Source organism: Rhinolophus hipposideros (genome assembly GCF_964194185.1).
Source record: "Rhinolophus hipposideros genome assembly, chromosome: 7".
NCBI classification, from domain to species: domain Eukaryota; kingdom Metazoa; phylum Chordata; class Mammalia; order Chiroptera; family Rhinolophidae; genus Rhinolophus; species Rhinolophus hipposideros.
Genome location: NC_138053.1, coordinates 97,912,986 through 97,934,926, shown reverse-complemented (window position 1 = coordinate 97,934,926; position 21,941 = coordinate 97,912,986). Strand labels below are relative to the sequence as shown.

The 21,941-nt window shown below is 46.0% G+C and overlaps 1 protein-coding gene and 1 long non-coding RNA gene across 3 annotated transcripts in view; one reads left to right on the top strand and one right to left on the bottom strand.

Moving 5' to 3' along the window:
- Positions 1-4,593: 4,593 nt before the first annotated feature.
- On the bottom strand, positions 4,594-16,056 carry LOC308499661. Its single transcript, XR_013993621.1, has 4 exons — positions 15,703-16,056; positions 8,627-8,731; positions 6,547-6,675; positions 4,594-5,903 (listed from the first exon to the last, which is right to left on the bottom strand). It is a non-coding gene; the product is annotated as an uncharacterized lncRNA (long non-coding RNA).
- A 118-nt stretch (positions 16,057-16,174) lies between these two features.
- ADAMTS16 (ADAM metallopeptidase with thrombospondin type 1 motif 16) overlaps positions 16,175-21,941 on the top strand; it is a 131,924-nt gene continuing 126,157 nt past the window's right edge. The window contains exons 1-2 of one of the 2 annotated variants that reach the window (XM_081053279.1): positions 16,175-16,427; positions 16,528-16,615. In XM_081053279.1, the coding sequence (XP_080909405.1) occupies positions 16,332-16,427; positions 16,528-16,615 (184 nt within the window). In that variant the 5' untranslated portion in view covers positions 16,175-16,331. The remainder of the gene's footprint in view (positions 16,428-16,527; positions 16,616-21,941) is intronic. The other variant, XM_081053280.1, reaches the window with a different exon arrangement.

The following is a 21,941-nucleotide window of genomic DNA, read 5'->3' as shown; positions in this document are numbered from 1 at the left end:
TGAAAAGTACACCAGTGGCTTGGGGGGTCCCTTAGCTGGACCTTTCAGGGTCTCAATGCTGCACCTGATGACATTTGGCATCCAGGCCGTCCATTTCTCACATGGAGAACCTCACTGTGGTTCCATAAGCGAGAACGCAGTGCTGTCCTCTAGGCCTTTGGAACATGCAGGCTTCCTAAATTCAGGTCATACATGGCCTCGGCATATTGACAAGAATTCTCTAGTCAGCAAGCACATCGTTTCTATTCTTTCCAACAAGAATTCCTATTACAAAGGAGGCTACAGAAGGCTACAGCTCTTCATCCCTGTAGCCTTTGGTGGCTACAATCTCCAAGAAACCCTTAAAATGCAAATAGATTTCTAACTCTGGCCTCCCTTAATCCTGAGTTTAATTTGTAGATACATGTGTGCACTCACTTTCCCTTTTCTCACATTTTGTGCCTTTTTCCAAAACATTCTCCATAAAATCTATTTATATACATCAAAAATTCCTAATGGGTGCATTACTTTCGGGCCAAATTTTATGTTCATTACTTTGTATGGTGTGTGTTTTATATGCTTTTCTGCATTAAAAAGTTGCCAAAACAATGAGAATAGAATTCAATTATCAGAGGAGGCAGAAGTCTTGGACCTGACTGTCAAGTAGCCACATGCCAACGTGAAGTAAGGCTGTTTTCCTAGAGCGAGTCGGGCACAGCTCTGATCCCAGCACACCGATCAGCCCACACTCTCACCGGCTTCTCACGTGGCATCTCGCCCAGCTCTTCATCCCTCAGAGAGATTTTCCTGATAATTGATTCACACACACACACACACACACACACACACACACACACACACACAAGATTCCTGCTTCCAAAGATAATGTCTTCATTACATAACTTTGATCTACTTGTGGTAAATTAGAGTTTAAAGGATCATGGTAAATCTTCTACTGAACTTCTTTTGAAAACCTGCTTGGATATTCTCTTTAAAACAAATAATTCTTAAAGTAGAGGACTAATAATAGGTAATAATATGTAATAATAATAACTAAATTATTCTTAAAATAATGATTGATTCCCTGGGGAGTTCTGGGAACGGGGGTAGAGCAGAGACCTCCTCGCGCACACCAGGGGAGGCTGGGAACAGGGCTGCCTACCCACCAACAGGGTTTAGTCATCAGTTGGTGGAGGGTGGCGTGGGGGTGTTCACGCTTCAGCATCTCCACATCCGGTGCATCAGAGAGAAGCCTGGGGACAGAGAAGTCCTTGGGCCACGGGGAGAAGTAGGTGGCTGGCAGATGGTGTGCCCTGGGCTCATGGTGCAGAGAAGACATGATAGGGAGGCAATGGCACCTTTGCCACCAGGTGTCACCATGAAATCTCTCAGTCTCCTGCAGCTCTTGCTCCTAAGACGGTGGCTACACCTCCAGCTGTCTTGCTTAGAGTCGACTGTCCTGTATTTCTAAGTGATACCAAGTAGATGCACATTCCGTCTATCGTGAATGAATTTCACCACACATTTACCACCACTTATCCAATTATATCTATTTTGTGTATATGAAGTCCTTGCTAATATCCTTTGCCAAATTTTCTATAACATTCTTTTTTTTTCCATAGACATATAAGAAACTTTAGTGATGAAGTCCACCATCAGGCTTTCATGACGTGTTCTTTTTCAAGGAAGTGTGTAATTTGTCTTCTGAATCGTTTACTATTTCTCCCTGGCCTCGGCCCTCAGCCTCCCAACAGTGGCTTGTGTTCCTCGGGACAGTTTGCCTATTGGTTGTCACCTTAAATCAGCCCTGCAGAATCTCTTCCAAGTTTCTTCTCTGTGGATGGCACCTCTGTTTTGTGTCCCTATTTTTAGTGCCAATGTCACTTTCCTTTCCATTTCCCTGTTACTTTTGTTATGTAGTGGAAATTCAGGCGGCAGTGACAGTATGTTCGTTCACATCTTTAGGGTGAACCTAAACTGAAATGCCAGTGGGAAGTCTGTAACTGAGAGGCAACCAAGGTCAGCTGCACAAATGACTATGTAAAATAATAAATGTTTTAGATGTGGCAAGAGAATTCTAGTGAAGCTGGAAAATGTGGACAAAGTTAAATTATACCAGAAAAAACAGAATCTGCTTGAAACTCTTGAATGTACTGCAAGATACATTACATCAAGTTTAATAAACCAAACGCTTTGGCTTTTTCTAGTGTTGCTAAAAAAAAAAAAAAAAAAAAAAAAAAAAAAAACCAAAAACAAACAAACAAACAAAAAAAACTAACAGTCCTTTATAGGACTAAGTGTTCGAGTCATGAAAAAAATGTATGTCTTATATAAAGCCTAGTTTTAAATCAAAAGCTGGGATTTTTTTTGTTCAATGTTTTAATCTAAAAAACTTTATTTTCTGATTAAGTTTGGTTGCAAGCATTATAAGTTTGATTATAAAAATTCTGCCTCTTGAAATATAAAAATTTCCCACGAAGGATGTTTAGTATTGTTGTTGTTTACAGAAACATTCTTTCTCTCTGACAACCTTGACTAGAATGGAACTAAACAAAGGTGATTAGAGGTGCATGTTTGTTCCCTCAGGTGGGAGGGTAGGAAAAGGACGTGAGTTTTCATCACAAGGAACGTGAAGAAGAGGAGAGAGCCTGAGGTCTGACATGGCCACTTCTTGTGGGTGGGCTCAGATTTGAATGAGGCACCTGCATCCCCTGAGGAACAGCCTGCAGGGCCACGTGGGCCCATGACAGACTCTGAGGTGGTTGGCGGCAGCCCTTCAAAGATCAGGCTGTGGACCTTTGCGGTATCTTCCACCCATGGAATTTGATCTCTTTATTTTCCATTTCCCCCTTTCTATGGTCAAGAAGATTCAAACTATTTCTGCTAGTTGTCAACATAAGAAACGTGCAACCGTGTAAAGAATTTTCTAAGAGTTTATTGGAGCCAAACTGATGACAGTTGCCAGAAAGCAAGATCTCAAATGCTTTGGAGAGTGACAGTAGTTTTGCAGCTTCTTTCTGCATTTGAAAATAAGGAGGGGACCTGAGGAAGATGACATGGAGGTGGGAGAAAGTAGGGCCGAGATTGGATTACAGGATGGTGAACAAGATTCTGTGCTCTCTTGGGGAGGGCACACTTATTTCAAAGATGCATTAACCTACACGCACAGAAACAATGAAGAGGGCTGCTTATAGCCAAGGTAAACTTTTTACTAAATTATATGCCTGGGGCGTGACGACCCACCATGACCTGGCCAGTTGGGAATTTATGATCAGATGACCCTGTGAGGTTCCTTTTCGTGGAATCCTTTTTTCTTCCACATACTGAATCATGATAAGATGAAATTAGACTCAAGAAATCTGAGCTCAAGTGCTGTATGTGCCACTCCCCTAAATAGTAGATTAATACTCTGGTTTTAAAGTTTTAGGTTTCGCTCTATGAGGCATTGAAACTAATATCCCGCTACCAGGATTGATGTGCAAGGTCCAGGCAACAGGTGACCCTCACCAAGTGCTGGGCAATGGAGAATCCAGAGGAGGCTGGGCTGGGGGAGGGGATTAGCACTGAGAGCACAGTGGGAAGAGATGACATTGACATAGAGAAGGAGCCCTTGTCCATCTGAGATATGAGAGGAGAACCCAGACACCGCAGGCAACACCTCACTGCGCCATCACTAACACGATGAATGTATCGCAAAGCTTACCTTGCAGCAACAATTGTGTACCTCAGTGAAGCACAAGGACCTTAGTGAAGCACGAGGACCTCCCTCCCCCTGTAAAAGTGTGAGAACGGGTCATCTAACCTTATTAGCCCTGCGTCCTACACAGCCTCCCCACAAGCCTGTGCTGTGTTCATTCCTGAAATCCTGTGCCCAAAAAGGAAAGTTGCAAGGTTCCTCTCTAGGTTTTCTGTCCCCCGGTCAGAGCAGGGACAACCAGTTTCCAAAAGCAGTTTGTTCTCAAGACCCAGCAGTGAAATCACCGACCAGCTTTCTGTATCACTCGGAAGTATTAATGAGAGTCTTGTGTTTATGATACTTTGAAGGTGTTAAATGGAAAAGATAATTAGATTCACACATACTGTACAAATAGTCCATTATCCCCCAGATTCCCCACTGAGTAAAAGGGGCATCTGTAAATCTATTTGGAAAGATTGGTATGAAGTGCAGCTTTGGCCAACTTCCCAGAGTCTGGTTTTCCGGGTCCCCGATTCTGCATTTTCTCCTGAAATCATCTCAGTAGTGTGATCACTGCCACCAAATCCAGGCCATTCCTCAAACAACGCAAAGGAAATGAATTTAGTAAGGACTCCCACTCAGACCTGTAATAAATGTGCGTTTTACGTGCAACATGTTTAATAGAAAGTCTCATGTGCTATTACTATTTTTAAGTTAATGTCGGGTTTTCTAGGAGGTGCTAAAAATGAGAACATAAACTTGAATACTGGGTGAGAGAAAGATAAGAGTTGTCCGAAGAGCAGAATTTATCCTTCGGCTTGTTTATGACTTACTAGCTCTTTTGCATTGTGTAAGGGTTTCTTTAGAGATTCAATACAGTAGCCGGTTACTAATAGACAATCCGTTTAGAGGTCGAATGATGAGTCTTGCAGACAAAGCACACGTGTTCTTTTTAATTTAATTTATCCACCCCCACCCCTGCCTGCAACACCTTATAGTGAACCTCTACATCTCCACTCTCTCCTATCTCTGTCACATTCCTAGTAAATGTCTATTGTGCTACCTTTGTACAAATACATATCTATTGAATATTTACAATTGGCATTCAATACTAGTAGATGTTAAAAAATACATAAAGTTGAATGAGAAAGCATCCTTTTATGACAGAGATTATTAAACTTAGATAAGTTAGCAAGTAAGAACATATGGCAGGATATAAGAGCCCAGAGCAAAGAGGGTTTATTAATCACGTCTTTGGTTTTCTGTATTTTCGGTACTTCCACATCTGGGTCTTGCTAACCCTGGAGAGCCCACTCCCCACAGGCCTAGCCTGCAGGTGCACCTTTCATGTGTAAACCAACCCCCTCCTTACTGGGCACTGCCACAGGGGCAGCCATTTCCCTGTCCTAGTCCCCCCAGGTGCCTGACAGCTAAGGACAGCCCCTACATCCCAGTGGACCCTGCAGGTATTCAAACAGCCAATCCTAAGCCTATCTACATGGCCTGACCTGCCCCTTCCTGGGGAAACCACAATAAGAGCTCCTGTCCCATTCGCCCCGCCCGTCCTCTGCCTCCTGACCCTGGTGCTTCCTTCCAGGTGTGGTCCCTGTCAGGTGCTGTGACTTCTGCTCTTGGGATCTGTGAGTAAGAATCCATTAACAGTGACAATTGTCTCCTGATCTGTTGGCATCACCATATCTGGATAATAACAATACAATCTGTATTTTAAGACCGGTAGAGATGAGGAATAAATGAAGTGATGGAGTGAGTGAGTAAGGCTTCCAAGAGGATGTGGCATTGATCGAATCTATAAAATATTGGACAGGTTGACAGACAAAGAAGGGGATACATGCTTAGAGCCAGTGGTGGGCCTTCCAGGCAGGGGGTGGTCCCAGGAGTATGTCCTGTAGAACCTGCGAGGCCACCAGGCCCTGCTGCAGACGGTGATCAGAAGTCTGGCCACACCTGCCCCCAGGAAGTGGCTGGGATGAAACTACTGCAACATGGTGCCCTCTGTGGATATGAACAATGCCACTGAGAAGTGACTGAGGCAATTGCCAAGGACACACGTGAAGTCACTGTCTCTTCTGAGGCACTGCCTAGGCGCACTGCTCAAGACTGATCAGCCTAGGCACTGAGGGGTGGGAGGGACAGATGTGGGGCCATCACGTGGGGCCAGGCAGCTGCTGCCGGATCCTTCCTGGGTTGTGGCAGGTCAGCACTGCACATGGGACACATGGTCTGGAGGCTGTGGGTGAGAAGGACAGAATCAGGTGTTGTCATGCAGGGAGTCACGCAGGGTCTCTGGTCCCTCTCCCCACATAAGAAGGCAGGACATGTGCAGCCAAAAAGGAACACCCATGGAGCCATAGATAGGGGAGTCAGACCACTATAGTCTCGCTGGCGGCTGGGTTGGAGACACAGGAAGCAGAAGCCACACTGTTCACAACCTGCTGTCCACTTCTCTGCAATCTGCAACCCGTACTCCACTGTGCTAACTGCAATCTGCACTTGCTAGCCCAGCCACCATCTTCTTGCTAGCCCCCATTTTCTACTAGCGTAGCCACAGCAGTTATATTAGTGCCCAATGGCTTACTGGTTACAGATGATGGCCAAGTTGCCATAGCTGATGGCCATCCAATCACAGTTGATGGTCATTTACTACCTGAGCCAGCACCTTTCCATGTGAGGCCGAGAGCCTGGAAAGTGCACTCCTGGCTCTGTCCCCACAGGTGTCCAGCTAAGCACCTTAGTTATGGTCAATAAATGGAATTTCTTCAACATAGACAATACTGCAAAACTCATTTAAACTGAATGAAAGGGAGAAAAAGGGAGGACAGGAATGTTAAGGGGGCCCAGGTCAGGAATATGCATGTGTTTCTGACACGTACAAAATCAGATCACCTGAAATGCAGCTGGTGGATGGAGGCTGGAGCGAACCCGGGAACTGAGGGGAGGCGTCTGGGTCTCGGTGTGGGCTGGTCAATACCGGCGCGCCTCATCGTCAGCTAGGGTTTGTTCTCGGGAGTTAGAGGACAAGAACAGAGTGAAAAGAGGGATGAGAGAGGGGGAGCCCGGTGCTGCAGAGGCCAAGAGATGCTGTATCTGAAGACCACATTCCAGACCAGAACAGGCTGAGACAGCTGAGTTAGTGCACATGACAGAACCGCGCCTAGAGTCATACGAGGGTCAGAAGCTCACTGTTTCCTGGAGGGTGGCCATGTGTGCAGGGACTGGTGGGCAGTGACAGGTCCCGGTGAGACCCAAGCCACCTTAGGGCTTTCTTCCTTCGACTTCACTCAGCAGCAACCTACAACCTGCCATTATTTAGCTTAGCCTGGTAGGTTCCTCCCCAGTAAAGACCGTCTCCTGCCTTTTTGCTGCCTGTCTCTTAACCCAGTTCTTCTCTCTCTCTCTCTCTCTCTCTCTCTCTCTCTCTCTCTCTCTCTCTCTCTCTCTCTCTCTCTCTCTCTCACACACACACACACACACACATTTTGTTCCTTTTGGAGCCATGTCCAGAATGTGCAGAGAAGCCTAATAGTACCTACTCTCTTGGGTTCCTAAGAAAACGGGTAAACCTGAACTGGCTGGGGAAGTGCTACCACGTCAGCCTCCAGACCCTCAGAAACATGATGCGCTAAGAGGAATTCTTGCTGACTGCATCCAGGCCATTGTGTCCTCCTCGATTTGCTCTCACACGTGTGGATAAATCTAGGGAGGGAGATGGCATTATGGAACTGAAAGCCTACTTTATTGTAGGTGTCAAACAAACCATACACGAGCCACTTAGAATGAAGTCAGAGCTGACATCCCAGAAGAATGGCCTTGCCGGACTTAAACCTGTGGAAGGTTAAAACAGAGCAAAGGAACCTTAGGACTGGGCCTAAAGCACCACCGTGTCCCAAAGAACTGACTGCAAAGGTAACAAGAAAGCAGATATTATGACTACGGGACTGAAAAGTAAAAGTATTACTTTTAGCTTCACTATGTTATGTTATGTGGACCATAGAAATGCTTTCCTTCTGTGGATGTAACTGTTCCCCATCTCATAAACACCCCTTGCCTTCGTCTCTTAATGGAACACCATTGGGGTTTCTGCCTGAATCTGTGTGTTCCAAGTAGATATTCTTATTGATCTCAAATAAATGCTTGTTGCCTCTCACCTTCAAAGGCCCTTGATCTTCAGGTTAGTGTAGGACTCTGCGCCCCAAGTATGTTGGCACTTAGATCAAAAACTACCCATGGAGCCCAGGAGGGAAATTGGGCACAGAAGGAGGAGAAGTTGCTGAGTAAGTGTGGGAGCAGCCTAATTCTCACATCTGCAAAATAGCACAGCATCTCAAAGGGCAGACACTCCTCTGTCCCTTCATAGCTGTCATCTCCGCCAGGCACCCAGGCTCTCATTTGTTAAATCTGCCCTCTGCTCTGATCCTATGATGGGGCTTTGCTCTTAGCTTCTATGTGCCACCACCCCACCCTCAAGCAAATTATCCTCTTGGCTTTGCCATACCGCTCTGCACGGATCTGTTGTTCACGTGGCCCAGCTCTGAGCACTGGTGTCCCACTGCCAGGTAGGTGCCCACTGAGGTCTAGCACCCACCCCAGGACCCCCTCGTTCAGATCCTTTCCTGGAATCTGATCAATTCTTCCTCCCTTCTAGTCAGGCACTTCCCCAAAGCATGAAAAAGTAGAAGCCTAAATAATTTAAAATATGTAGGCAGATATTAAATCAAAAGGCTTAAACCTGCTTTGTGTTCTAAAATACAAAGTTTCAAATTCTTCTTTCTTCTGTGCTGACTTCTGGGGGTATGGATGAGAGACAGGGCACAGAGATTAAATGTCCACAGTTAATAAGCATTCCACCCAGGAGGACACCGTCTTCCATACCAGCTGCTCAGTCTCTACGTGGAAAAATGATGTCATTCTTCCAACCATTTGCATGCTAGAATGCATGCTAAGCACCCATACCTTCCGCCTTTCACTAAGGCTGAGTTTGGAGGTTTTCAGGATGGAGTGGACGATATCAACTCTCCTGTTACTGCTCAGCATTGTGAGAATCCTGGGTTTTTCTGGCTATCATAAAAGATGAGACAAACTTGAATGGAGACCTCTTCCGTCATCCAGGCACCTCCACAGGGATTGACCCATCTACCACATGCTGGGTTTCCTGAGTGGGAGAGATAAAGCCACGAGAAAGACATTCCAGGGAAAATGAAGGCAATATACAGGGCACCCAACAAATATATGATGTAATTCAAAGTGGAGAAAAAGAGAAAGAGAATAATGCCTGGTAAGCAGATAGGATGTGATTATCTGTTCTGAGAAAGTTTGTGACCTAATCTTACCACGTGAAAGGACAGGAAAAAAGGAGGTGGCACTGTCCAGGTCTGTCTGATCAACAGTGCAATTTTCTACAAAGTGACTTTTCAGCATCTAAATCAGTGCTTCACAATCAGAACGTCCATGTCTTCTAAGCCTGCCCTGCACAGTGTTGGGGACAGAGAGTTTGAAAAACACCATCTACATTTTCATTGATTTAATTTATCTGTTATTTATGTATTTAGTTTATCTTCAAATTCCGAATTGTGTCAAAGGATCCTATCGGATTTGTACACTTGTCAAACTGAATTTGGGTTAAAGACATTTCAGAAACACCACCTAAACTCATCAGTTCTTTTGAGGGAATGGGTAGAGAAAGCTAGAGAGTGAGCAGCTTTTATTGGAATTATTGAGAAGTGAAAATTGAGAATTCAAATTTCCTAAAAGAAATGTGTGCTCAGTTATCAAGAATCAGTGGAAAACTTTGTATCCTAATGATTTTACAGACCCACAATTAACTGTGTCCGTAAAAGAAACATTAATCATGTGATGATAAATCCACTGGTCAGTCTATAAAACAGTACCATGTGGTACTGATCTGGAATTTTGTAATTTGGGAGCTTGGATTTTTCCATCTCGTGAAGATGGAACGAGACAGCTGAACTAAAATTGCTTGATAACGGAGTCAGGGTAATTAGCTGTACCAGGCGTGGTTTTCCCTTTGAATCTGTCTCAGGGCATTAAGAACAGCAGACACTATTGTGTTTGCAACATTGTAGATGAGATTCTTTGTCTCTGGAAGTTATCCAGACTTTTTCCAGATACTTCCGCAAAGAGGAAAACTGGTTCTCTTCTCCAATCCTTTGTATGAGTCTGATGGGCAATTTATCCAGTTTTTCAAGGCACTTATACACTAGAGGCGAGAAGGGAAAAACTGAATTGCATTCGTCACAACAGATTTGCTGCGCAGTTCTTGGTCTGCTCAACACAGAATTGTACACCTGAAATTGATGTAACTTTACTAACAATTGTCACCCCAATACACTTTAATTTTGAAAAAAAAAGGAATTGCAATCTTTATTCTGGAAGAATCACTGGAACTATTTCCCACGTAGATGAACTGGGTTGGAAGCAAAACTTTAGAACAAAGGAAATGATGCTCATATTTAATTTGGTCTGTACTGGTCTGATACTGCCAACTGGCTTTTCCATGTGTTTTATTTTTTCAAAGTAATACATATTATTTTTCATTTAAATACATTAAATTTCATTGAAATTCAAATTTATAAAACTTATATAGCAATTTCTACATTCCAGGGGCATTGTTCTAAATTCTTTATAAATATTAACTTATTCCATTAACCTTCTGGAGGAGGTTCTATTTCTATTGTATCCTTTACACAGATGGGAAAATGAAGTCTCCTGGAGGTTCAGACATGTGCCCAGGGTCATATCCTGGCATTCTCCAATTTATTACATTTCCCTGACAAATATTTTAATATTAATTGGCTAATTTAATCTTCATTTTCCTTTGTAATATAGATGTACATTTGAGAGTACATGATTGAATTTTACTTCTATAACAAAATGTAAGATTTAGTTTTGTAGTAAGCAAATTTGATCTATTGTATAATCTATCGGTACAAAATTTTTTACAACTTCTATTGTCACACCTATATCTTCCGATTCTCATTTTTCTGTTGCTAGTCTCCATTTTTTTCTTTACATTGAAAATCATTTTATGTTTCTCTTTGCATACAGTCTTACTTTTACCACTAGTATTTAGTTTCAACTTTTTTTAAAAAAAATTAAAGTTTATTGGAGTGACAATTGTTAGTAAAGTTACATAAATTTCAGGTATACCATTCTGTATTACATCCTCCATAAATCCCATTGTGTGTTCACCACCCAGAGTCAGTTCTCCTTCCATCACCATATATTTGATCCCCTTCACCCTCATCTCCCACCCCCCATCCCCCTTACCCTCTGGTAACCACCAAACTATTGTATTTTCAACTTTTCAGGAGGATTTTAGCTTAATTCTCTGATATTCGTTCAAAGTTACAAATAAATTGTATATGTCGACTCCCTCATCTGTAGGATATAATTTTAGTAGAATTTCACTTTGTTTTTCTGTCCCTTCTTCTTTTTCAGTTCCTTGAAAATATTATGTAAAGTATGAAACACACCATTTTGATTAAACCTCATTTACTTACACACACGTGCATCTCTACTTTCTTTCTCAATAATCATCTTTGTCACTTTTTTTTTCCACTTTTTTTTTTCCCAAGTCAAGTTGTTGTCCTTTCAGTCTTAGTTGTGGAGGGTGCCGTTCAGCTTCAAGTTGTTGTCCTTTCAGTCTTAGTTGTGGAGGGCGCAGCTTAGCTCCAGGTCCAGTGACCGTTGCTAGTTGCAGGGGGCGCAGCCCACCATCCCTTGCGGGACTCGAGGAATTGAACTGGCAGCCTTGTGGTTGAGAGCCCACTGGCCCATGTGGGAATCGAACCAGCAGCCTTCGGAGTAAGGAGCACGGAGCTCCAACTGCCTGAGCCACCAGGCCGGCCCTGTTATTTTATAATGTCGGAAGTTATCTAAACTCTGTTTATTTTGATGCTAAACACTACTTAGTTGATATCATATCTCCCAAGTAGTAAGCATATAAGTATCTAGATCTTTCCAAAGATGAAAGAAACCTACATGCTGATGATATTTCAGACAGAATTAATGATAAGTGCACAGCCAGACACGTCCTGGAAAGGCACAAGTGTAAGGAAACATGACGGTGTCATGAGCATCTGGTCTGAAGAACATAACAGGCTGCCACAAAAATAATGAAACCAAAGCTGCCCATGATTCTCCTCAGGAAACGAAGGCCAGATGACCACAGTGACATGTTGGGATGGAAAACGCTGTGGTTTGGACGTTTCATTTCAAGTTGACTTTGCCATGTGCAGGAACAGAAATGTATTGTTACATGTGCACTACTTGGTGTCCCTCCCCAATGACAGTCTGACTTGAGTCCAATTCTTTCACCCTCTTCCTTGGGGACACTTGGCTCCACGTTAGCCTCCACGCCTGTGGTGGCAAGGAGCTGAGGAGATGGTACAGGGTTGAGCTCTTTCATGCTATGTGTTTAGATGATTGCATGTGACCCAAACATGTCTGCAAGCCACTGCTGTCATTCTTGTTGCACAAATAAGAAAACTAAGGCCCGTAGAGAGCAGGTCAGCTGGAGAGAGACTAAGGGAGCATCTCGACCCAAGATCCTGTCAGGGCTGCCATTTAGGAATTCACTGATGAATCCATTTAGGAATTCACTGATGGATTCACTATGTTGGTAAAATGGAAAAAGGGAATTGGAAAAAAATGTAGGGAAGAGCAACGGAAAAGAACAAAACTGATTTTTATAAATGGGAAAGAAGAGAAAGAAGACTGATGGGGTGGTGAGATGTCTGCTGCAGGTACCCACCCTGTGCATTGAATGGTGGCTGTGTTCAGGCCCGTCACAGAGATGACAGACACCAGGTCACAGAGATAACGGACACTGGGTCACACAGATGATGGACTCCAAGTCACAGAGATGATGGACACCGGGTCCACTGGCAGACCCTGGAATCCCTTCCTGGGTAGACTGTGTGCTTGGACTCTACTCCTATTGTGCTGCTTTTCAGACCAGACAAGAGTAGTGGACTGATGTCTACCGCTCTGTGGTGAGGAAAACGCAGAGATTGTGAGTGGCATCAAGAGGCTTTCAAAGCAATCCCACAGTCATTTACGATCACTGGCATCAATTACATTTACAAATGAGGATTGGATATTATATGTCTACTTCATTTTGCTCTTCTAGTAATTCATTCTTATTTTATTAAAATGGTTCTGCTACAATTTGGAAAGGAGAAAACTGGTCCATCACTACCTACTATTTGAAAAGCCGTCTTCTGGATGCTGACCTCCTCCGTGTTCATGTCCCTTCAAGGACTCACCCTGTTACCATTTTTCCTAAAATGTACTGGGAACAAATTCCCAGTTGCAGAGTGAGTAACAGCCTTACAGCATGCTTGGTTTCACTGTCCAAGTATGGGTTACACTGACACATCCCATAAATAGGGCATGTTATGCAACAAGAAACCCCTTGAAATAAGACCCGGACTTTCCATCCCCCATCTGTTAAAGGGAAATGTTCTGTCCCTTCTCCTGATGTGGCCTTCCACCTTGAAGGAAGCTCTAGGGAGTACAGCACTCCTGGCCCTCCCCACTTCCTCTGCCACTCAGTGCTTCCTGAGAAGGGTGGCTTATGTGACCTGTGCACTTGGAAGAAAAATCAGGGCACTGTAACTCTTACCCTTCTTCTTCCTTCTTGGGAGCTGCCAGACCCCAGAGGACATGTCCCTGTGCTAGTGTGTGGACTAGAAGGCCTAATGTTTGGAGGGGGAGTAAATTTAATGTCCAGGACCCTTGACAACATATATATATATATATATATATATATATATAATTTGTGGGAGCAATATGACACATGGGGAGGGTTTGTGGTGGGCTTTAAGATTTGTATTTCATTGTTTGGTACTATTTTGGGGCCATTAGGCTACCCGCTGTTTTTGTTGGGTTATCCATGTTTTTCACCAGTGCCAAGTGACTGCTGCTAGAGCAGGACCAGAGGTGCCGAGTTTCAGGCTCCTTGCTACTTTGACGTTAGGGCGTGGCTATGGCTTTGGGGGACCTTTTCCATGGTCACACAGAATCTGCCCAGGAAGGCATGAGCTTGGACTGGAGGTGAGAGGTGCTCAGCCAGGGAGTAGCCTGGAGGCCTCAGAGTACATGCATCTGGCACACATGGCCTTTTCTCACAGACACGGCCAAGGCAGGGATGTGGTTTTAATTGTTTCTACATCAGGAAGAGACTGGAGGGAAGATTCCAGGATGTAACTAAGGGGATTCCTTCAGAGGAAGCAGGCTCCGGGAAACCATTGGGAAGCACAGAACACCCCTAAAGCCTTGATCAATGCTGATTTTTTCCATGTGGAATTCGTTCTATCCTCTTTTCTCATGTCCCAGATACTCTCTGAACCCCATAACCTCTGTTGAGTCGCAACACTATGCCTAGCCCTGCTCAATGCTTTCTGCTCATCATAAACTCACTTTGCTAGCTGTTTAGACTCGAGGTAGTTAGTGGTGAATGAAAACAATCAGACCAACATAATAAGCTTTTCGTTAAAGACATTCAATGTTGAAAGCATTCTTAATTTTGAGAGAATGCAGTTACCATTGTTTTCTTATCTTAGAAAAATGGAAGCTAGGCAACCTAGTGTTGTGTTTCAGAAATTTCATTTGGAAATTTTACTAGCCCATCTAATCTCAACTCTGCCTTCAGTCACTATCGTCTGTCCTAGTCGTTAAAGTACTTATCCATAATATAGTGATCACTCTTAAATTGTCTTCATTGGTGCACATCACCTAATTTCCAACTTCTACCTTTCTCTTAAATGAACTTATCATCCGTCCGTTTTTCAACAACCTCTCACGTGTTCGTCAAGGCCACTATTGTTTCCCACTTGTTTTCTGATGTATTAGCCCATATTTGTTTCTCCCTCTCTAGCCTCGCCATCTACAACCCATCCCCCCACTCTGATCATGCGACTCCCTAAGCAGACTCCTTCGATGGTGCACCACTGGCCCTCCTCATCCAGGCAGAGATTGTCTATTTAGAAACATCAAATCAGCAGCCACAGGAGGATGGGGCGGAAAAGAAGCTGGCAGTAAATAGAGCTTATAAATCCCACATTTTGATTCCAGGATTCCAATGTTGTCTATCTAATCACAGGGTTGGTTCTCTGGAGAAAGAATATGTTTGCGTGTGTGTGTGTGTGGAGAGGGAGAGAGAGAGAGAGAGAGAAAGAGAGAGAGAGAGAGAGAGAGAGAGAGAGAGAGAGAGAGAGACACTCGGGACCAGCCTCTGCACAGCCATCAGTCCCCAGGATGTCTGGCCCAGGGCTGCCACCGGCAAGAGGCACCTCCAGACTGGGCTAGCTGGGCAAAGGAAGCCAGAGACCACTTCCACCACTTCCTTCTCCAACACTGGGAACACCGAAGCTGGAGATCAGACCAGACACCTGCAGGAGGTAAGTGGTCAGAAAGGTGAAGAGCAATCAGTGGAGCAGAGTGGTCACAAGCACTAACACGTGCGTGCACGCAGGCACTGGAACACATTCACACACAAGCACGCACACACGCTTGCACATATAAGTGTGCACTGGCGCACACACGCACACCCAAGTGCATGCACACCTGTACTCACATTCAAATGCACGCACATGCGTGTATACAGACACACAAGCTGTGGTGAGATAAAGCACCCGGGCTGGGCTTGACACCTGGCCGATGGCTTCTCCCTGGGCCCCACGTGAGGCCGGTACAGCAGCCCAGCCCCCAGATCTAGCGGCTTCGCCCAGGCCCCCAGCAGCCCCTGGGTGCCCACTTGCACGCCCAGCTGTGGACCATCCGGCGGACCTCCCATGAAGCTGTGAGTTCCCCCCACTGGGGTGCTGCGCAGGCAGCGAGCGGGCCACGCGGGGCCCTGGCTGCACAGGCAGTGGAGGCAAGGCCAGTGGAGGGCCGCCTAGACCCGGAGGCCAGGAACGCCCCTCCATCCATGGGCAGACAAGAGGCAGACGGAGCTTCCTCCACCCTCGGGTCACCCATCACCTCGCAAGCCCCAGAGGATGCACCTTCGCGTCTTCTCTCAGATCCAATGTTGCGCGGGCCGTCTGGTCGCCCTACTTCGGCCCTTGATCTTCCCACTGGGCGGGAGGGCGGCCCCAGAGGGTCACGCCGGCGTCCAGGAGCTCCGAGGCCGGCGGCAGGTGTGGGCGCCTTTGGCCGCGCACCTGGGGGTGGGGCTCAGGAGCAGCAGGGCGCGCGCAGCCGAGCGCCCGCGCAGTCGCGGGACGGTAGGTCCGCGGGGCGACGGGCAGGGCTGGCGTGGCGGGGACGGGGACGGGGCGGGGGGCGACCTGCCCACCGCTCGGCGCCCCGCTCCTCCGGCCCTTCGGCCCGCGAGCCCCACCGCGCCGCCCTCCCTCTCCGGCCGCCTCCCTCCCCCTCGTTTCTCCCCTCCCGCCCTCCTCTCCACCTCCATCCTCTCCGCCCCTCCCGCCCGGCCCCCGGCTCTCCCACGGTGCGGGCGGTGCTCCGCCCCCCGCGCGGCGCGGCGCCGCAGTAATAACCCCGGTCCGGCCGGCGGAGTCACGGCGGGGACGCGTCCAGCGCGCGGGCGGCTCGGGTCCCGGCTGCCCACTTGCACGCCGCCCAGCTGCGCACCACCCCGCGGCGCCGGGACCTCGCGGAGCTCCTCCGGATGAGGACGTGCGGTCTCCCCACGGGGACGCTGCGCGGGCGGCGGGCCACGCGGGGCCCCCGCTGCGCGGCGCTCTGGCTGTTGCTTCTGGCGCAGGTGGGTGTGCAGGTGAACCCCCGTCGGTGGGGCAGGGCCCCCGCGGCTCCCCTCGCGCAGTCCGCCTCCTCACCGACGTGTCCCCGCTGTTTCCCGTCAGGCACCTGCGTGCGCCCTGGGACCAGCAGCGGCCTCGCCGGGGAGCTCCAGTGTCCGGCGTCCTCCGGGTCCCGCGGAGCAGCCTGGCGGTAAGTCCGCGAGCCGGGTTCCAATCCTGCAGCGTGGCAGCTGGTGAGCCCTCCCCGCTGGGTTACGAGGCGCTGCGAGCGTCGGTGTTCTCGAGATGCTTCTGTCTCACCTGAGGAGCCCGCACCTTTCCCCAACGCTAACACTGTGTTCCCTTGTAAAACAGCAAAGGCTCGCCAACGTTGTTACCACAAACACTAGGGAAACGGCAAGGGGATATATCAAAAAAAAAAAAAAAACAGAGGAATCCGGAGACTGCATCAATGTAGGCATCTCAGCAATTACGGTCATCACCACTCCTTCCTTTCCCCTGCCTCTCCTGCTTTTAAAACTGAAGTTTCTCTCTATCCTTGACTATCAGCAGCCATCAGAAGGGGCTCATTTTTGCTCAGTACTCACCTTCTTAGGATCAAAGCTGAAGCACTTCAAGAATTGCAGTAATTAGCATATTGTGACATCATAAGCAATCTCCCTATCTTGTGCCAGGATTTGTCTTAAACACAAATCTGATCCTTTTGCAATGTGTGATTTTACTTTGTTCGCTCACAAGCAGCGTTTGTCAATTTCGCATTTTCTGAGAATGGATCCTTCTGGCACGTCCTGAGCTGCATTAGGGCAAATGGGAAAGCAGCAAGTGTTGGATATAGGTGGCTAGGTGGTTCTTACCTGAACCCAATCCATTGGCAATAACTCAATATTGTACTTTGCATCATTTCCAACTGTCATCTCGGATGTCAGTAATGACTTTTAGAAGAAGAACTAGCTTTGATTATCCCAGCAGATTTTCAGAAAATCTGGAAAATTAAAGAGTTAATAATGCAAAATACCTGAATATAATTTCTTCACCTTTATAAAATTGCATAAAGACAATAATGTATTCATTAACTATTGAAATTATCTCCTACTGAATGAGTAGAGGAAGTCTATATAAAGTTACAAATGGGATGAGCTCAGGAGAAATAGGACTTTTTCCAGGACCACCAGAGGGAGCCAGATGTAAATGATATAAAAATATTTTAAAAATTACTTTTCACTGAGTATTTAAAGCTCTCTTTCTTGGGATTGCCCTGGTCTTTATTGTTTCTCTTACAGTGCATTCTACAATATAATTATCCACATTAGAGTTTAATTTCCCACCCCCTCACACACACTTTAAGAAAATATTTTTGTAAAACTCCTGGTTCTCTAAAATAATGAACAGCCCTGAAGGTCTCGGGATTTTCTGAGTACTTGGCGATTTTCAAACTCCATAGCATTTATGGAGTTTCCTTTAAGATATATGCATAATAGAGAACCACTTACTTTCAGGAGGAGAAGCTAAGGCCTGCTGCCTACGGTGTGCTTTCCTAAACCCTGGGAGAACAGACGCCTGGGAGCTGGACTCCAGCCTGGCTGGAGTGTGACTCTGGTCACCTGGCACCTCAGCTGGTGTCATAGCCCAGATTTGTCATGACTGCCACTTACCTTTGTTGGAACCTGAAGGAGAAGATGCAGTTCCCCATCAGTGAAGTCCTAGGTTAATGAGAAAACCGCCCTCATTCGCCATCTCCCCATGTTTTAGATGTTCAGTTATAACAGGCTAAGTGGAAATAGTGGGTCGCCAGGGACAGCTTTCACAGAAAGACTCCACTGCTCAGCAGTGTTATCTGTTACCAACTAGAAGAGCAGAGTGAGAGTACACTTTGTGTGATGCTGGGGTCAGTTTACTGTTGGAAATCTAGGTATCCATTATACAAGTTCAAAATACCTCTTTGGGTCATAAGCCTCTGTTTAAACACATATTAAACTACATTGCAAAGTTTGCTGGGTATCTGAAGTAATGATGCAGTAGGAAGGAGAACTGCATATACTAATTGAGTCAACAAAGGATAATTTACTTGAGGTCAATTGTGTTTTCAGACATTAGGTACACCCACTTCTTTGTGGCTGGTCAGCATTGCTTTTCCTTAAAAGGAGACTCAAACGCTTTCCCCCATAAATTTACCATTGTAATCAAAATAGTGAGGCTTGTTAAGAGCAGAGGCATGTTACAGATTGGATAACTTTTTAATTGTAGAGTAAGTTGAACTTTTGGGATATGGGTTTTAGAAGCTCCTTAGCACTTTGTTTCCTTGGACGTGAGAGGTCTGTTTGTGTATGTGTCTTGGAAGTTTATATTGATTCACATTGAAACATTCCCATACAGGAGGCAGGGTGGTGTTTTTCAGGTTGGCCCAGTGGTCTGCTTGTAAATGTTTAACAGCAGGCTCTTTGGAACTCTGATTTGTAACATCCTCTGGTTCTCACCCGGTAAATATCCCCACTAGGGCTGATTTCAGGTTATCTATGTGATAGCACAAAATACAGAATTAGGACAGAATGTGCAAAATCAGCACTCTGCAGCTGGCCAGGCACACTCGCAGAGGGTCCATGCCCTATGCCCTCTGTTGGAAACCAGCCTGTTCCCAGACTTGATGTCTTGGTCAGAAAGCCTCCTGAAATCGAGTTGTCCAGGGTATTGGCTTCAGCAGCCAGCTGTGCATTTTTCCTCCTTAACAAAATCTACACAGAGCCCAGGTCTAATTTAAAGGATTCTCAAAGGTCAAGAATCACATTAAGTTTTTCCTGAAATCACAGCCAGCAGTTGTGGGGATTGTGATCTTAAAACATAGCTCAAATGTTAGTTTCCAATTTTCAGTTTAATGCTATCATATATTGACTTCTTTCCAAAAAGTAACAAGTGTGTGGTGAGATGCTATGCTTATTTTGTTCATTCATTGAATTCTTTAGTTGCGACCTACTTCACACTGATTTACACATAACTGAGAGTATGTGTTGGATATAAAGGATTGTTTTTTGCTATGTTAGCATTTCTCCCCCTTGACTGTTGCCGTTTGGTTGTGGGGTTCTGTCCTGTTCATTGAAGACCATGTAGCAGCTTCCGTGCATTTGACCCATTAGGTTCCGAGAGCACCACTGTTTCCTCCTGCTTTGGGTCAACCAAAAATGTCTCCAGACATTTGTTCCCTAAGGGCAGCAGAGGGGAGTCACCCCTGTTTGGGAACCACTGGACTAAGTTGAAAGACAGGTCTTCCTCCTTCACCAGTGTCTCCCTTACTCTCAGCGAGGGATTGTCATTGATCACAATCGGTGGCTTTGCAGGGGTTAGAGCGGGGGTGCTGGGGCTGGCACCTGGCTGTCCTCCAGAAGTGACCATTACCTTTTCAAGAATTTCGTGAACTGTTTGTTGAAAATTAAGATACATCAACTCACAGTGAAGGAAATCATAGTAAATACAAAATAAAATACTCGAACTTCATTGTCCCTTCACAATTCTTTTACTGTGTTTTACTATTATGTATGCTCGTGAGCTATTTGCTTATACAGCACCTGTATGGTGGAAATACTATGTAACGGTATGCTACTGAGCATCTTTTCTAAACTTTGCGTTCAGTAATATCAACCAGGTAACCAAAATCAGCCAAGGTGGGAGTATTTACACCGGGGAAATTGGTATATGCTGTAAACCAGGCTCCTCCTCCTCCCCCGCCCCCGCCCAGGTATCTGGGTGTCAAACATGAGTCAGCACAGCACTGCATGTACTTATTTAAAAGCGGCATGTCAGTCATTATTTTGAAAAATAGATATTATCTGCCATCCAAAAGAAAGGTCATAAGAATATGGTTTATATCATTTGGAAACAATTTGATTTTGTTAAATGGTAATCGTCTTTTTATATGCAATAAATTTGCTGGAGCAGTGTTTGGAACAGTTCTCATGCTTCTGCCTTCACCTCTGTTGTAATAGGAAGAGGCGAGTGGTAATTGGAGAGTACTCCCCAAGAGCCCCAGAGGGCAGGGTGACAGGTGATAACATGACTATGTCACAGCCTGTCCCCTTCGTCCAGAAAGCCAGGGATAAGGGAGGTGGTTTGGAGAAAAGCAAACGTAACAGATGTGCGCTTTTTACTTTTGTCTTTCACGGTGATCCAGGACAAACTGCAATCACATGCATATACCAGACACAATTCCTGACTTGTTTTCCCCTTTCTGCTATTATTGCATAGTGTGATTGGATCTGTTTTACTTTCTCATTTTCTGAAAAAATATGAAACCATTCCAATATATTTTACCTGTGAGACACGGTGCCCTGCTTTGGCATGTATTTCAGTGCTTGGCTGTCAAGCTGTCTGTCAGAACATGTTGCCTGTTCAGTCTGCAGTGGCCCAGTTCACCAGTTACCCTCACAACGTCCATTCATCCATACCTGCATGGTGGGGCCAGGACTGGGCAGTCGCACATCAAAGTTCGGGGCCGGAGGAAGCAGGAAGCCTGGCGTTGCAGAGCCCATCGCCTAGGCCTAAGCTATTCTGCCCCTTGCTCAGGTTGGCTGCCTGGCCTTGGACCCTGACGTGCTATGGGCTTCAGCCCAGCGGCTTCAGGCAGTGCCTTTTCATCCACGGCCATCCCTGTCTCTCCCAAACCCAAACACGTGCCTTTTTTAACAGTCCTCTGGCTGCCACCCACTCTGTTCCCATGTAACCATATAGCTGCCTGCCAGGAAAGCACAGAGATGTGTGGACAGGTACCTGCCGCAAAGAAAAACTTTTTCCAGTAAAATAATTACCCAAGTAGTGTTCCCTTATGAGCTAATGCCACTTCTATGGGATGATGCTTTATTTTCTCTTAAGACTTCAAGAAACGTGGTCAACTCACACTAAGGCTGAAAAGGGCCCCAGCTATTAAACATGTAGCAGGACAGCCTCATACATCCATTTTTAGGATGTTAGCGTCAGGACGAGAATGTTAGAATCGGGGTTGTGTTAGGCATGTAAGAGGTGGTGGCACTTAGAGTCTCAAGGACTGTCCGCCTCACTGCAGGGCTAAGTCTCTCCAGCTGTCTCTGGGCTTCGGCCTGTCATCGTTTCAAAGACATTTCAGGAAGCTTGGACGGCGGCCTGAGCTCATGCCAAGCTGCTATTTCCCGATGATTAGAAAACATGTGGGATCGGAAGCAGGCCCTCTTGGGAGGTGTGCCGCCTGTCGCTAACATGCAAATGCAGGCACACATACCACATGTTTAAACATCTCAAAGGTAGAGACCAAGTTAATGCATCGTTAACTAAAACATTCTGTAAGCGAGCCTTGATAAACCCACTTTGGCATGGCCTAAAAGTCAAAGATGGCCGTGCGCGGCTAGCTGTCCCCTGGACACCCCTTCCTCAAAAGAGGCCTGTCCAGCTCCGGACAGAAGCGACCTTTCCCGACCTCTGGAGCTCAGAGGTGATGTCATTAATGATGGTACTGAGAGAACAAGTCCTGCTCTAGGATGAAAACTAAATCATTATCT